Source organism: Gymnogyps californianus, chromosome 4, assembly GCF_018139145.2.
Source record: "Gymnogyps californianus isolate 813 chromosome 4, ASM1813914v2, whole genome shotgun sequence".
NCBI lineage: Eukaryota > Metazoa > Chordata > Aves > Accipitriformes > Cathartidae > Gymnogyps > Gymnogyps californianus.
The window spans coordinates 55876759-55887982 of record NC_059474.1 but is presented as its reverse complement, the minus strand read 5'-3'; the positions used below and the strand labels follow the sequence as shown (position 1 = coordinate 55887982).

The window sequence follows — 11224 nt, the reverse complement described above, 5'->3', positions numbered from 1 at the left end:
TTGACTTTAGAGATATGCTAAATGCTATTGCTCTAAGTGACCCAGAAACCATTTTGCATATATGCCTTTTTCTAAACCGTCCCACTGGAAATGTCCTCTATTGAATTGGTGTAACGTGAGAGAGACTAGCTGCAGGCTTTTAACTAAGCAGCTAAACCAGCATTCAAGGTGGACATCAAAGCCTGAGGCACAAAGCAGAACTAAAAGCCGCTGAAACAAAAAAAAAAGGGTTGCTGTACTGGATGTCCTTGCTAAGATTATAGGAAAAGCGTGCAGAAGTAATGGAAAGGCACCCAAATGTTTGAAGTTTGCAATAGAAATTTATGGAGAAAACGTGATTCCCCAGATTTTGTAACTGTCCAGAATGTATTGTAATTATACTAATGAAAACAAAGTATCAAAGTACATATTGGTACTCCTGTGTCTTCTTAATAGAAGAAAATTGTTCCAAAAGCTTTAACAAGTACTCGGGCCTTCCCATTCACAAATGAGTCTGAGCTTGCAGGTGATCTTCTATTTAAGAGGAAAAAGGATATATAACGCATTTGTCAAATATCAGAACAGTAAAGTCAGAGTGAAGAGATGGTCTTAGCAAAGCTGCTTACAATAATCGGATAGGTGATGTCTGCCCTGCAGTTACTTCTGCTGCAGCTGAGAAGCAGGTAAATGGACGGATGTTGAGCTGTGTTACGTTGGTTAAATTGCTATCAGTACCTCAGCAAACTGGAATAATGCAGTGACTGTGTCCTATGGCAACGCAGGCGTCCCAGTAGTTTAAAAGTGAGACCTACGCTGCTACATTTAATTGGATTATCTATTGCAATTGCCATTTTCAAAGAAGGAAACAATTAATATGTTTATACTGGTGGAAAAATGCTACTCAGCATTTAACAGATTAAATAGTTGCACACTTTGAAATATGCAGTAATATGCAGAAGGATGCTATTATTTCCTATAGCATAAAGATTAACCTGCTCTAAATATGGCCTGCAAACATTCTTTTAATATTCCAAGTGGGTGTTTCTCTCCTCATTATTGTTACTTTTTTCTCAAGTCTGAAGGTTTTTTCTTCAGAAATGTCATTACTTTCCCTGGTTTTGTTGAAGAAATCTGCTGAAAAGTTCAGCACGAATTTTCTTATGAGCAAGATGCTAACTGAAGAGGGTGGAGTACTTGAATCTTTTCAGATGACCTTTCTTCAGAAGGTGAAGTTCTCCTTAAAATAAGATATTGGAAAGAAAAGGGAAAAACAACTGGTTTTGAACAGCCTGACTAAAAATCCCTCAACTTTTCTAGGTACCTAGAATTAACTCCTTACTCTATTTAGTCATTACCTGTATTTAACCTAGAATTAAAGATAGCACAAACATGGGTTCTTGATTTCTCCTTTAAAAAGGCAAGCAGGAAAATCCTGCAAAAAGTGAAAAATCTTGGCATGACTCTGACATAGCATAATGAAAAAGGGAGATGATTTGCATCTGCTGAAATACAACATCAGTATGTGTTCTATTTACGGAGCATCCTGAGTCACAAGCGAGTTCGGTGTTCACATCTGATGAACATTTCCCTACAAATTCTCTAACTGTTTAGGTAAAACAAGATTAAATTTGAATTTTTTACTTTTTTTAAACAGTCTTGATTCTTTTACAAGTTTCCAAGAAAAGGCAGAACATTATAGTCACTAAAATGTAACAGATGCATTTCAGTAGGCAGCAGGGACAACTTTATGTAAATTTTTAATATAATTTTGTAATGAATGCTGTAAAAGGATTAAAATGGGAGGGCAAGAATATGTTTTTCAAGGTTGGTTGTTCCATAAATTTCATTCATCCCCTAAACAGTTGTTACTTTTTCTTCTTGTAGATCTGTCAAAGAGAGCAGAAGGAAAATGTAATAGTAAAAGCAAACATTTTGTTTTAAAAAAATCAGTTAATATGCAAATTCCTGAAGCTATAACTTTAAAAAGTACTAGCTTCCCGGTTGTCTAAATCGGGTTAATAGAGTGCAGTCAGTTTTACCAGAGGAAGCTTGGTCGTAACGGTTCCTGGCGACTGGCAGTCAGAAGCGCTGGTGCTGTCCCCCACCTGCTAACAATTCATTATAACCTTGCAGGCACCACTGATCTCTCTGTGTTGCTTTCCCCGTGCTCCTTTGTAAACCACTGGGTAGAGCCTGCAGAAAAGGTACCACGTAACAAATGTAACATTTTGTGCCGTATTTGGCATATGATCAAGATACTTTGGGGAGCAAACAGTACAAATTTAATAAATATAGGAAAGAAATATGCCATTATAAACTATCCTCCCCATACTTCTCCAGGATAATTGTGAGACTTCTCAGTCTGGCAGGAACTAGGTCCGAGTGTCAGACTTCTCCGCATTTTTAGAAATAATATTAAAATGCAATGTTTAGTTACGATGTTATCCTTCATGCAGAATATACTTCTCCCATCAGTACTGGTTTGCTCTGCGTATAGAAAGGCTGTCATTGGAACGGGAGACAAAACTCCCATTAATATTAGCAATACAGGAGCCATCTCATAGATACTTTTACATAGCTTTCAGTCATACTCAGTGTGACAGGGAAACAACTAAAATCGATCGCTGAGCATCATACCTACAAATCATAAAAAGCCAGCTGCATTTTTAAACATTTTTAGTGTATGGTAGGGAATAGTTTAGTAAATGAGTGGACCAAGGTTGTCCCAGGTAGCATTTTCAAAACGCTCACCCATGAGGATTTTACAGGGATCTCTTTAGGTATCTCTCTAGTATGAGCAAGCCCTTATCAAATTGCTGTGTCTGCATGGCTTGGATTGAGAAAGAGGTATGGATTCTCAATATTCAAATAAATTTGCCCTTTTGGATGAGCTTTTCCTCTGTTACTTGGAAAGAAGTGGCTTCTCTCTGGTTGTTTCGGGCTTTTTTAAAACTTCACCAGACCTATACATTCAGAAACATTAGCAATTTTCAGCTGAGCATCTTTTTTTAAATTTTAATTTAAGCTCCAGTATTGGCATCTAAGCAAAATCTTCAGGTATCAACAGTGCTCCGCATGTAGCAGCTCTTTTTCTAGAGAAAAAGCGCGGTTACAGGCTGAGCAGGGATTTGTTTGGGTTTTTTTTACATCTGCCACTAGGGTCCTAGATTCTGATATAAGATTTAAAAAGCAGATATACAGTTACCATTGTTACACTGTGGGCATCTACTGGATGAACCTGTTTCATTTCTTCACCTTAGCTGTCAAATTATTAGCCTGCAAGTCTGTGGCTCAATGGACTAGATCCAAAAGTATGGGAAATGAGCATCGCTGAAGGAGTAAAACTAGGTGTAACTGTACTCAGCAGAAACGGACGTTTCTTTTGTTGTTGTTCCTTTAACTTAAATTCTATGGGGTTTTTTTTCTCCAAGATCGTGCTGCCGTTGCCAGTGGCGCCCAAAACTGAATCAGCCAAAACCTCCCCCGTCAGAGGGGGAAGCCCGAGGGGCTCGTGTAGCAGCTGCGTGGGGTCACCACAAAGCACAAGGCTCCCCTCCGCCGGTTAGCTCCGCTTTTGCCATCGAGACGCTTTTTCTGCCCAGCAGCCAAACGGGGTGAGCCGGCAGCGGGGCGCCACGGCGGCCTCTCCCCGACTTGTGCCGGCTGCGGCAGGCCCGGGCGGCAGGGCAGGGCAGGGCAGGGCAGGGCAGGGCGGAGGGACGAGCCCCTGCTGCAAGAAACCTGCCCTCCCAGTTTTCGTGCCGGTCTGGTTTGCAGGGAGCGGGTGGGACGAGGCCTCTCGCAGCGATCGTTGCGGGGAACTCCGTCAGCCTCGCAGAGAAGCTGTGGCATTTCGGACTCCCTTCTCAGTTTTATTGTCGCTGTTAGCGGCGGGCCTTTGTTCCGAGGTGCGCGACTGCTTCTAAGCACGGCCTGAGAAAAAAAACCCTTACATTAAGGATTCCGCACAGCGGGGGCGCAGAGCGCGGCCCCCGCCCCAGCCCACTGCTTGAACCAAGCGCGTCGCTTCCCAGCGAGCGAGGCGGCGCCTCCCCGGCCCACCGCGCAGGCTGCCGCCGCCTGGCCGAGCAGGCGCTCCGGGCCCGGGGGTGGGCGGCAGCCGACCTCCCGCCGCGCTGTAACCCGCGCCCCCACCCAGATAAACCCGCGCCCCCCGCGCCGTCCCTCTCGCCCCTTCGGCCCGGCCGTGGCGGCGCATGCTCGGGGGCCGCCAGCGGGACCAATCTGGCGCTGCCTGGGCTGGGCGGCGGCGGCGGGAAGCGCTTCCGGGTTCCGGAGGGTGGTGCGCCGTCATGTGATAGAGGCTTAAAGGGGAAGCGGCGGCTGCGGCGGAGCCGCGCGGGTGGGCGCTGAGGGTAGTGGTAGCGCAGGGCGCGCCGGTCGCGCGGACAGGTAGGGTGAGGCGGGCAGCACACCCCCCCCCCGGGGCGACGGTGGTCTCGGCCCAACCGCTCTCCCTTCCCGGGGCGGGTGGGGGCGGCCTCTACCGCGGCAGCGGGGCGGGGGGAGGCGGCCGGCCCTTAGGGAGGGAGCGCGCCCGCCCGCCGCTCCCCTCCTTCGAGGCGGGGGCCGCTCCCGCCGCGCCGCGGGTGACCGGGCGCCCTCTCGTCTCGCAGGCCCGCGGAGGTGGCGGCGGCAGCAGCGCCGGCAGGCCCCCAGCCATGGCCGACGTAAGTGCGGCTCCGCGGGGCGGTTGGGCGGCGGTTGGGGCGCGGGCGGCGGCTCGGCCGGAGGCCTGGGGGGAGCGGGGGGGGGGGCGGGGAGCGGCGGGTCGGATCCGTTCGGGGCGGCGGGGGGGGTGGGGGGGTCGGGGCCTGGTGGGAAGGGAGAGCCGCCCCGGGGCGGGCGCGGGAGCGGGGCGCAGGGAGCTCCCTCCGCCCGCTTTCTGTGGAAATAAGTAACGTGCCGCCCGTCTCTGCCCCCAGGACCTGAAGAGGTTTCTGTACAAGAAGCTGCCGAGGTAACTGGCGCGGGGTTGCGGCGGGCCCGGCCCGGCCCGGCCCGGCCCTGCCGTGCGGCGGGCGAGCGCCGGGTGCGGGGCTGGCAGTGAAATCGCTTTCAAATTACAAAGGCGATTAGCTGAAGCCTGCCTGACTGCAAGGGAGCTGTTAATTGCCGGCCCCTTTCGCTGTTGCAGGGAGTCGGCTAACACGGTACGCTCTTTTTGTTGTTTAAATGAGCTGGAAGTGCCTTGAGATGAAGACAGCTTAACCTTTCACTCGCTCGTTTGAAAAGAAGTGAAGTGTGCTCATCGTGTCGTAATGAAGAGTGGAAAAAACATTCCTCGTGACTCGGTGGCCTAATCCTTGATAATTCCCTTGTCGGTAATTGCCAGTTACTAGCAGCATTAAACAGCTGCAGTCTGAGATAAGGTGCAAGTACAGTGAAACTGGCACTCGTTGAGTGAGGACAGCATACAAAGGCTCTTGCTCGACTAATGAAATCTGATTAGTACTATCAGTCTTCTTTCTGAAGCTAAAAGCTCCGTGCGATTTTCAGTAGTTTCATTTTGTATTTCTCTTTTTACTGCTCCAAGAGAGTACCTGTACTAAACAGAACAAGTCCCTTTCAGTGAAATATTAAATTAGTGAAGGCATCAATTTTTTCCACATTTTCTACTTCCTTGCACATTCGTTCAGGAAAAAAGATCTTTGCTACTAATTGCTCAGGTTTTTAAAATGGTGTCTCTCCTTCATTTTTTTTGCAGCGTTGAAGGTCTTCATGCTATTGTAGTCTCAGATAGAGATGGTGTGCCTGTTATCAAAGGTAACTTGAGCTTCTCACTGTGCCCTGCAGCCGAAATCCTGATTGAACAGCAGGGGGAGGAAAAGTACAGCAGAATCTTCTCTGCTTATGCCTGATACCTGAATATCCAAAATTGAAGAATTAAATTAGACTTTTACTTCAAGTTCAATAATTGGTTATGTACCTCTTTAAATTTATCCTTTTATTCTAGTGTGTGCAATGTCCTCAGGAATTGTAGGCCACATAAATTTTCTTCAGTGAATAGGGTTGGAGTGGTGTCAGGTGCTTGTATCTTCAGCTCACTTGCAGGCTGGTACAAAGCACTAGAGAGAGCTTATTGGTATTTTGTTGACTTGGCTGGTCTGTGCTCGGAAACAATTGCATCCAACTTTTACACGTTATTTAATTTTGTTTGCTTTTTAGTACTGTAATTTTTATCATATGTCTGCAATCTTTGTTTGAGATGTTTTTATGTTGTGAGTAAAGTAGTTTAAGAATACTGAAGAGTACTGATTCAAGTATTGCAGATTTTTTTTTTTTTAATGCCCCAAAGTATTTAAACACCTAGCAGAACTTGCACGTCTTTTCATTCAAGTGACTCTGTGCCAGTAATCAATTCAAAGGCTGGAACTGGTGCAAACAGCAAGGGACACAGAACCGAAGTGACATCAGCACAGGCTGTGCGTCATGAAGGAAAAGACTGTTTCTTAGGCGTGCTAGGAAGGGTGCTGGTGTAACGAGCATTGATCGTGTACAGAATATTAAAAGATGTACTGCTCGTGAAGATTGTCCTGTACTCGTTGCGGAAGCATGTAAGATGTGTTACATGTTCCCCAACACCAGATCTGCTTTTGGCACAGCACTAGGCCGGACAAGGGGTTGTGATGCAGTCAGAGATACCATGTAAAGATAAGAATTTTGTTGTTTTGTTCCAGTTGCCAATGATAATGCTCCAGAACATGCACTGCGACCTGGCTTTCTGTCCACCTTTGCCCTTGCCACAGATCAGGGCAGTAAACTAGGACTTTCTAAAAACAAAAGTATCATCTGCTATTACAATACGTACCAGGTAAGTAACCTCAGTGTGAGGTTCCTGAGCAAGGGAGAGGTGGTTTAAACTCTGCTAGATTTCCGCTTGGCTGCTACTGAAGTATTTGTGGTTTATTTCTCACACTGCTTAAATGGCTGAGCTAAACTTTTGCACTTTTACTTAAGCTTCACTTATATTTCTCAAAACTGAGATTTACTGGTTGAAAATGGTGGATTTTTCTGAACAGGTAGTAATTGGGAATTTGCAGCAGGTGCTGCTCATATGGCCTTCAGAATCTGTTACGAAGGGTTTATGTTCTCTTTTACAAACAATATTTGTTTATAATTAGTGACACCTAAAGTTACATAAGCACATGCAGCCTACTTCATAGCTGATCTTGCTGCCAGTACGACTTTAGGTAAGAAAGCTTTGAAATGCCACTCACATTTTTTACAAACTGGTTATTTGTGTCCTGAAATCCATCATCTACTAAGTTTCTGCTCCTTCTCAAGTTCTAGTGGTCTTGAGAGCTTTTTATTATGACTGCAGTAAACTGGCCAACTGTTTAGCCTACAGTATCTAGCTTTGTTTGGGGAAATAAATGGGTGAATGAGTTAGTTTACACACATTGGCTACATTGCTTTGATTCTCTTGATGCTGTTAGTTTATTGTTGTGCTTAAGGTTCCAGTTCCCTATTAATGGAAGAAGAGATACTGCTGTACACGGAATTGTATTTTAAAACAATAAACCTGCCTGCCCTCTTGTTACCTGTGGAGAGTGTGGTTTCCATAGTGTACTCAGCAGCATTTGGAGCTGAGTTAGATTTCTGGTGGATAACACTGCAGAACACGGCAGGGAGGGAAACGCCAGGCTTTCCACATGCAGCTCCCTGTACTGTGGTGTAAGTTCTGTTGGTTCTTTCAACTGTGAATCTTATGAAATAGATACCCTGAAAAGTCAGCTCTGTGGCTCTTGTTCCTGCTTGTCCTTTAAACTGAGGCGGCTGCTTGTTTCAGAAAGAATTTCTGTGGCAGAGCTCTGACATCCAACATGTGTTAGCTGCTGGCTGAACGCTCTTCTCTCTCCTTGCAGGTGGTGCAGTTCAATCGCTTACCTTTGGTAGTAAGTTTCATTGCTAGCAGCAATGCCAATACCGGTATGTCTTCATATGTATTTTAAGTATTGCAGTATTTTAAGGCCCAGGTGTTTAAATAATTGAAAATAAATTACACAAACTTACTTCAAGGTCTACTAACTTTGCTCCTGCTATGAATTTTGTCAGCGTATTGTGAAGGGGAGAAGGGAAAGGTGTGAGTAAAACTTCATAGATTTTAGGTGACTTGCTGAAGTTGTTATTCTGTTAGAAGCATATTTCTCTGCGATTAACCTTACCCTTGCTGCGTGAGAGTGTTCACTGCAGCGGCAATGATTGTACCATACAAACCAGTTCAGTCTCTTTCTGTCAGTTCCAAGTTACGTTCTGCAGTAACATGTGCGGCTTTGTCTTCTCCGTTCTGCGGGGTGGGGAAATCCTTCAGCGAGGCACCTGGCCTTGCTCGTGAGGGCGTTGGCTAATGAGAGAGTGAGCAAAATGGATTTAATTCTTGCACAGCTGCTTGGGCCTCAGTAGCTGTGGGAAGCAGCAAGGCGATAGTGGGGGCAAGCAGCAGCACGGGGAAGAGCTGCGCTGCATGGAGTGTGCTCCTGTTGTGCTGGGCGCTGCCAGCACCCTGCCTGGGGGTGCTGCCTGCTATTCCCATGGAGAGTGAGCAGCTCAAGGGAAACGTTTTGTGTTTTGGAAAATACTGGCTGTGACTGGGGAGGGGAGGGAGCTGCGAGGTTTGGAGAGAGGTTTCTCAGTTACGTCGCTTGACGGGATGTTCTGTCTCTTCTCTCTTTCCAGGGCTGATTGTAAGTTTAGAGAAGGAGCTCACGCCCCTGTTTGAAGAACTGAGGCAGGTTGTTGAAGTTTCTTAACCTGATGGTATAGCCGGAGTGCAGCATCCCTCTGCAGCCCAGTGGACAGAAAGATTCAATAATCCTCAGTCAAATAACACGTCTCAGAAGAAATACCACAGCTCCTTAGTATACTAAGTAAGAGTAAATTGTACATAGTACTGAATCTGAAATGATCTACTAGTGTGTTGTAGGTGGATGTTACTTTAGGCCATGCTTCTTGTATTGTGCAGTACTGGAGAGACCACCAAAATAGCTCCCATGGAGTTTAGCTCAGCCAGCTGAGCCAGATCGGCATGATGCCGTTGGCTCAAACGAGCAACCCACAGATCTCTTGCTTTACAGGGAACCGGGCATGCAGTGGGGTGTATCCTCAGGCCATCTACCGCTACGTGTTGGAAAGCAGATCGGTTGTATAGTGTTATCAAAGATGTGGTTGAAAGAGTATTGTGAGAGCAAGTTTACTAGCAGTGATGTGTCGGTACAATCAATAAATGTCCCAGCTTTCTTACGTGGGTGATACTTTGGCAAGGGAATGCTACTAATCTGGATGCTAGCTGCATCCTGCTTCCACTAAGAAGAAAGCTATTTCTATGAAAGCTGTTGCTTTAGGGGTTTTCCTGATGCCCAGATAAAAGCACCTGAACAATGTCTCACTTCTTCATAGGGTTTTTGTGTAATATGGTTGTGAAGATCTCATGTTTCATAGTCTTTGTGTGGGTTCATCACTGGTGACACTCTCAGTTCATTTACCCTTAGGTTTTCCTAAGTAAATAAATATAAATAAAATACAGTATTTTTAAATGACAGAGCCTGGTCCACTCTTCTGTTGCACCATAATACTCTACAGCACATCAGCTTTTCTGTGGAGAGAACAGGTCTCTTAATTGCTTGTAAATGTACAAAATCCAGGAGTTTACAGGCTGAAAATTAACACAGTGTGTCTCTCAGTTGGGTGATGAGGATACAGAGTCCTGTGCCCGTCAGAGATGCAGAAGTTGGTGCCGACTGGCTTCCTATCGCTGGGGATCGATCCCGTGCTCTTTGCCCCGCCTCGTTCCCTCCCACATTCCCTTTGTGATGACTGCAGTGTAGACTTCCAGCACCAAAACCAAGCACCGCTGGTCTGAGGGAGAGCTCTTGGCAGGTCTCTGCTTCGGGCTGGGAAAGGGCGAGCCACTGCCCCCTCGCTTATACCTCACCCACCTTCAGCATCAGGCAGGATGGGGGGAAATGGTGGTGTTGGAAACAAGTGACGGGGAATTCTCGGCTCAAAAGCTCTCGAGAGATTAAAAGTTGTCAGTCAACCCTCTTCCATTTAAACTGAGCTCCTGGTGTGAGCTTTCTGTTGCTGATCGTTACAGAAGCAGCTGGAAACTGAGCCCCGAGGCGTCTCTGTGTGTATTTCTGGCAAAAAGCATTCATGTTCCATGTAAGGCCTACTGTCGCTGTCAGCTTCCATTCAGCTCGTCTGTCTGTGACCGCTTCCTAGGCCAGCCAAGTGCCATTTCTTTTACTGGCTTCAGTTCGTGGCACCATGTCCTGAACTTGCTTCTGACATTTTGTAACGCAGCCTGTTTGTGTGAAAAAGGGAAGGCTGCTTCTGTGGTTACACTTCAAGCTTCATTTCCAAGCCGTTTTCACAGAACAGTGATGCTGTTGGAGAATATTGTCTCTCTCTTCCCCTTATGCTGCTTCTCTCACAGAAACTCATCAAAGCTTTTTAACTAAATGGGAGATGCCAGTTTGTTAAAGCACTTCTTTAAGGGGAAAAAGGAGGACAAACCTTTAACAATACAGTACAGGAATACAGAAGACCTTTGGTAGTTTTATAATGACATTTTATTCAGAAAACAGTCTGTATAAAAATATTTACACATATTTTGAATTTCTAAGTTGAAATAAAATGCTATTCCTATGTCCAAATCTAGATTTTCTTTTTTCTTCCAGTATGTTTTTCCCCTCCTCTTCTTCAGTCTTCTCACAGGAAAGGCATCTATTGAACACTGGCCTGCTGTGGGCGCGATACTAAGCCCTGTGCCACAGCATTTGCATAGTGGGAGCAGTTTGCCTACACGGTTTCAGTGGAAACTTGGCCATTATGCAGGGAGACGGGGGCCCCCCCTCTTTCCCCACCCCTCCAGGAGGAGTGGGATTGCTCAGGGGGTCTTGCAGCTGGGTCTTGGGACCCTCCAGTGTGTCAAACTTTGCTTCCAAAATGTAACATCTGGTTTGACTACAGCACCAAAGTACTGGGCTTCCACTTCTCAACTCTGTAGCGAGCCACAAAGCTGTTACATCTGTATGAGTCTTCCAAAATATAGATGGAAATTTCCATCAGGTTATGTAGAAGATGTATTCTTTTAAATTTATATTTTTAGTGTACATGGTGCTTTTTGTTTAATATAAAGCAAGCAGTGCTTAATTCTAAACATAGTTCTGGACAAAACCTCGTGTTGAGTTCTCTGCGTGAGGAAAAAATACAAAATCCA

General features: G+C 46.1%; 1 protein-coding gene and 1 long non-coding RNA gene across 2 annotated transcripts; one reads left to right on the top strand and one right to left on the bottom strand.

The window, feature by feature from the left end:
* Nucleotides 1-1759: 1759 nt before the first annotated feature.
* Nucleotides 1760-3942, bottom strand: LOC127015950 (uncharacterized). Its single transcript, XR_007766402.1, has 3 exons — nucleotides 3185-3942; nucleotides 2019-2172; nucleotides 1760-1865 (listed from the first exon to the last, which is right to left on the bottom strand). It is a non-coding gene; the product is annotated as an uncharacterized LOC127015950 (long non-coding RNA).
* A 388-nt stretch (nucleotides 3943-4330) lies between these two features.
* Nucleotides 4331-9541, top strand: LAMTOR3 (late endosomal/lysosomal adaptor, MAPK and MTOR activator 3). The gene is made up of 7 exons (XM_050895351.1): nucleotides 4331-4392; nucleotides 4617-4670; nucleotides 4926-4960; nucleotides 5708-5766; nucleotides 6681-6814; nucleotides 7869-7932; nucleotides 8680-9541. The coding sequence occupies exons 2-7, from the start codon at nucleotides 4662-4664 to the stop codon at nucleotides 8751-8753; spliced, it is 375 nt and encodes a 124-aa protein (XP_050751308.1). The 5' UTR covers nucleotides 4331-4392; nucleotides 4617-4661; the 3' UTR covers nucleotides 8754-9541.
* Nucleotides 9542-11224: the final 1683 nt, after the last annotated feature.